The sequence below is a fragment of the Myotis brandtii genome, unplaced genomic scaffold, assembly GCF_000412655.1.
Source record: "Myotis brandtii unplaced genomic scaffold, ASM41265v1 scaffold13, whole genome shotgun sequence".
Classification (NCBI taxonomy): Eukaryota; Metazoa; Chordata; class Mammalia; order Chiroptera; family Vespertilionidae; genus Myotis; species Myotis brandtii.
The window spans coordinates 7,268,552-7,273,926 of record NW_005354595.1 but is presented as its reverse complement, the minus strand read 5'-3'; the positions used below and the strand labels follow the sequence as shown (position 1 = coordinate 7,273,926).

Sequence of the window (5,375 nt, the reverse complement as noted above, 5' to 3'; positions counted from 1 at the left end):
CCCAACCTATGGAAGGAGCTAGAGAGAGACAAGTTAGAGATATTGACAGGCCGTGGAATTACGGATGGAGTGATGTCATTGCAGAAACGGTTCCGAGCCCAAGTTGAGGTTTAAGAATATGTGCACAGGTTGGTTAGTGATGTGAAGGGGTCAAGGAGATGGGGAATTGAGGAGCTTCCCATCTGACGCCTTTTGTTTTCTCTTTAAAGTGGGAAGCAGAGTCGTCTGCTCAGTGTGACGTGAGAGGAGGCAGGGCTTGGTAGTTTGATATTGTTTTGATGGAGAACAGGAACACACTCCCTTGTTAAAGAAAGACATGCTTCCAGAGAAATTTCAAGATCTATTCCGGTTAGGAATTTATTTTATAAAGGCAGCAGTCTCCCTGATTTAATGACCTTATTTAGAAGTCTCAGCATACTGGGTACAGGAATGGAATAGTCAGACATGTGGATTAGTTCCGAATGGGGCTTGTTCGAAGAGGTGAATTAAAAGGATTAGGGCAGAGAATTGAGGGGCGTGATAGGCAGGAGTTTGAATGACTATACTGTAGGGCAAGCTTGTCAAACTCAAAGGCTAACGGGCCAAATACCAAGGTTTAAGTTTATGTGGGCCACAAAAAACCAAAAGCTTAAATTTTCATAGAAACGTAGGTTTATTTCGGTAGAGACATGCTGAATACAAAGGGCTGAAATAAATGAGTAATTGTTAACATAAAATAATAGAACATTTAATAAAAATTAATATTTTTTCTTGAACATTAATTTACCAGACACTGAGTAACTGCACAAATTAATAAGCGTAATGCAAATAAACCTATTTTTCTTATTCTCCGAAAGCGAAATTTTTCCTGTTGTGCACACCAAACAAGCCAGTCCAAGACTAAGGATGTGGCAATCGGCTGCTAAGATATTCGTTGCTAGTATTAGACCTGCACGTAAGGCCCATAAGGGAAATGAATGCAACACGATTATAGTAATCAGTCATTATTGAGCGTTGTAGTTCGTTATTAATAATTATGTATAACAGGATATTGTAAAAATTAAGTTACGAAATTTTTATTAAAATGTTTCTTACATGCTGTTATATTGGATGGGCCATAAAAATATTCATTGTGAGCCGCAAGTTTGACATGCTTGCTGTAGGGTATAGTCAAGGTATGGAAGATATAGAGGGGACTGACAGGGAGAAAGGCGAGATTTCAAAATGTTGGAGATCTAGTTGAAGGCTGGTGTATTTGGATAGGGCATGAGATACCTGGGAAGACACGGTTTTATTCAGGGAATGGGAAGTTGAAATTGAAGACTTCAGATGTGGCACGGTTACAGACAAAAGTCCAAGATGTGGCTTTTGAAGTGCATGACTGAAGAACAGTAGAGGAGAGAATCATTGGAGTTAAGGAGTCCAAAATACAGCCTAGATCAGCGGTTCTCAACCTGTGGGTCGCGACCCCTTTGGCGGTCAATCGACCCTTTCACAGGGGTCACCTAAGACCATCCTGCATATCAGATATTTACATTATGATTCATAACAGTAGCAACATTACAGTTATGAAGTAGCAACAAAAATAATTTTATGGTTGGGTCACAACATGAGGAACTGTATTTAAAGGGCCAGAAGGTTGAGAACTACTGGCCTCGATGCTAGAGGATGTGGCTTGTTCACATGTGGACATGTCTACACGTATATTGAGGGACTGAGGTAGAGAAGGTTCCAAAGTCTTGAATGAATGAAGGGCAGTGCTTAAGGTGATAGATGACTGGATCCCGGTAGAGATGATCTAGCAGAATGGTGGAGCCTCACAGTAGTAATACTTTGTGGACTTGAATAGAATAGTGAGATGAGCGAGGTTGAGATTCTAATATATTTCTGTGTATCATTTTCTCCTCCCATCATCATAGACTCTTTATTTCTTCTGCTCCTACTACTTATCTAATTATTTATTGTAAACCTTTAAAAAATAAATAGCTTTATCCATAGGAAATAACGAATTAACTAATAAGACCTTGTTGAATTCAACAGCTGATTGTCTGATTTCATTGTGAAGACTAATAAGATTGGTTTCCCGGGGCAGGAGGATTCAGACATTCGAACACTGCAAGCCAAAAATCGCAAGTTGGCAGAAATGCTGGATCAGCGGCAGACCATTGAAGATGAACTCCGGGAGCACATTGAAAAACTTGAACGAAGACAGGCCACTGACGACGCCTCCCTGTTGATTGTCAACCGGTACTGGAGTCAGGTAGCTAACTGTTCATTTGCTCAGATTTTTATTTGAGCATTTTTGTTCTCCGGAGCAGCATTCTCTTCATTTCCAAAGTGTGTCTTTGTCCTATCTAATAAAAGACAAAAAGGGTAATTAACCATACCTCCGCTACGCTTCCCATTGGCTAATCAGCGAGATATGCAAATTAACTGCCAACAAAGATGGCGGCCGGCAGCCACGCAGCTGAAGTGAGCAGGAGGCTTGCTTGCTCCAGTGATGGAGGAAGCCAAGGTTCCCCACCTGCCGCGGCCTGCTCTAAGCTCTGAAAGCAACAGCTCCAAAAGCAACAAAGTTTCAATTATAGAAGCTAAACAAATCCCAGATACCTGCTTTCAGCCAGCCGGCCTCAGAGCTGGGAGCGCCAGTGAAGGCAACAGAGTTTCAATTATAGAAGGTAAATAAACCCCAGAATAAAGAAAAAAAGGAGAGGCTGGGAGCTTCAGTCGCAGGCCAGCCTGAAAACGGCCCTCAGCCACTCACCCAGACTGGCCAGGTACCCCAGGGGGGACCCCCACCCTGAAGGGGGTGTGGCCATCCTGAAAACAGCCATCAGCCCCTCATCCAGGCTGGCCAGGCACCCAAGCGGGACCCCCACCCTGATCCGGGACACCCTTCAGGGCAAACCAGCCGGCCCCCACCCGTGCACCAGGCCTCTATCCTATATAGTAAAAGGGTAATATGCAGACTGACCCTAACAGCAGAAAGACTGGGAATGACTGGTCACTATGACACACACTGACCACCAGGGGGCAGACGCTCAATGCAGGAGCTGCCCCCTGGTGGTCAGTGCACTCCCACATGGGGAAGCTCTGCTCAGCCACAAGCCAGGCTGACAGCTGCCAGTACAGCGGTGGTGGTGGGAGCCTCTCCTGCCTTCTCAGCAGCGCTAAGGATGTCTGACTGCAGTTTAGGTCTGCTCCCCGCTGGCAAGTGAACATCCCCCGAGGGCTGCTGGGCTGCCAGAGGGATGTCTGATTGCCAGCTTAGGCCCAATCCCCCGGGGAGCAGTCCTAAGCTAGCAGGTGGTCATCCCCCGAGGGGTCCCAGACTGCGAGAGGGCACAGGCCGGGCTGAGGGACCCCCACCCCCCCAGTGCACAAATTTTTGTGCACCAGCCCTCTAGTTTTATTATAACTGCCAAATTTGTGTCATTTTATATTTTTATAACTGTACCTAATCTTCTCCAGTTTGATGAAAACATCCGTATCATCCTTAAACGTTACGATCTGCAGCAGGGTTTGGGGGACCTCCTCACAGAGAGAAAAGCCCTCGTTGTGCCCGAACCAGAGCCAGACTCTGACAGCAATCAGGAACGGAAAGATGACCGGGACAGAGGTGAGTACTGTCAGGGACTTACCACTGCATGCTTTTTTATTCTTTTTCTTTTTTTCTTTGAAGAGCCTTGCTTTGAAGCTTTACATTTGAGGGGAAAGAATGAGTTTTGATATTTCCATTTGAATAATTTTGGGGGGGGCCTTCTTTTTCCCTCTTCAGGGGAAGGGCAAGAGCCAGCCTTCTCTTTCCTTGCTACGCTGGCCAGCAGCTCCAGTGAAGAGATAGAATCTCAGCTGCAGGAGCGCGTGGAGTCCTCCCGCCGAGCTGTGTCCCAGATCGTGACTGTCTATGATAAATTGCAAGAAAAAGTGGAGCTCCTATCCCGGAAGCTAAACAGTGGAGGTGAGACTAGAACCAGGAGATGGGGAGCAGAGGGGGAGGAATAAGAACTCACCTTTGCATACTAATTTGTTCTTACATATTTATTTTTAATTAAATTTCTTGGAATCCTAATCTTCGATGTTACCGGTTACGTCCTTACTGAGTATTTTATGAGTGCTTCACATGTTGAGCCACATGGCAGTCCTATAAGAAGCCGAGGAAAGATTTATCAGCCCATTCTGATACTCTATTAATTAGACCAGGGGTCCTCAAACTACGGCCTGCGGGCCACATGCAAATACAAATATTGTATTTGTTCCCGTTTTGTTTTTTTACTTCAAAATAAGATATGTGCAGTGTGCATAGGGATTTGTTCATAGTTTTTTTTTTTAAACTAAGTCCGGCCCTCCAATGGTCTGAGGGACAGTGAACTGGCCCCCTGTTTAAAAAGTTTGAGGACCCCTGAATTAGACAGTTTTAGAAGTAGCAGAATTAATTTTATTATGTAAGAAATAGCTCTGTTTCTGTATATTTGTGTAGTGTTTGCCATTAATTTATTAGTGATAAGTATTTTAAATATTGGTAATTATATTTTTAAAAAATTTCCTTTGTTGATTAGATATTATTTTTTCTTAATTTCAAAGAGTCAGTTTTTTTTAAATGAAATATTTTATGTTCTTTTTTAAAAAATATGTTTTTATTGATTTCAGAGAGAGGAAGGGACAGGTAGAGAGAGATAGAAGCATCAGTGATGAGAGAGAATCATTGCTCAGCTGTCTCCTACATGCCCCACACTGGAGATTGAGCCCACAACCCAGGCATGTGCCTTGACTGGGAATTCAGCTGTGACTTCCTGGTTCATTTGACCACACTCAGCCACTGAGCCAAGCTGGCTGAGCTATGCTCTTTATTCTTTATGACTTTACTAGAGGTCCGGTGCACAAAAATTTGTGCACGGGGGGAATCCCTCAGCCCGGCCAGTGCCCTCTTGCAGTCTGGGACCCCTCGGGGGATGACCACCTGCTGGCTTAGGCCCGATCCCTGGGGGATTGGGCCTAAGCTGGCAGGCATCCCTCTGACAGCCCAGGAGCCCTCGGGGGATGTTCACTTGCCAGCGGGGAGCAGGCCTAAACTGCAGTTGGACATCCTTAGCACTGCTGAGGAGGCAGGAGAGGCTCCCACCACCACCGCTGTACTGGCAGCTGGCAGCTTGGCTTGTGGCTAAGCAGAGCTCCCCCTGTGGGAGCGCATTGACCACCAGGGGGCAGCTCCTGCATTGAGCGTCTGCCCCCTGGTGGTCAGTGTGTGTCATAGTGACCAGTCATTCCCAGTCTTTCTGCTGTTAGGGTCAATTTGCATATTACCCTTTTATTATATAGGATAGAGGCCTGGTGCATGGGTGGGGGCTGGCTGGTTTGCCCTGAAGGGTGTCCCGGATCAGGGTGGGGGTCCCGCT

General features: G+C 45.5%; 1 protein-coding gene across 5 annotated transcripts in view; it reads left to right on the top strand.

Annotated features, from left to right (window-relative positions):
• RNF20 (ring finger protein 20, E3 ubiquitin protein ligase) overlaps positions 1–5,375 on the top strand; it is an 83,679-nt gene that overhangs the window by 61,039 nt on the left and 17,265 nt on the right. For all 5 annotated transcript variants that reach the window (XM_005859814.2, XM_014534447.1, XM_014534446.1 and 2 more), the window contains exons 3-5: positions 2,072–2,239; positions 3,451–3,598; positions 3,758–3,940. In XM_005859814.2, coding sequence (XP_005859876.1) covers positions 2,072–2,239; positions 3,451–3,598; positions 3,758–3,940 — 499 coding nt within the window. The remainder of the gene's footprint in view (positions 1–2,071; positions 2,240–3,450; positions 3,599–3,757; positions 3,941–5,375) is intronic.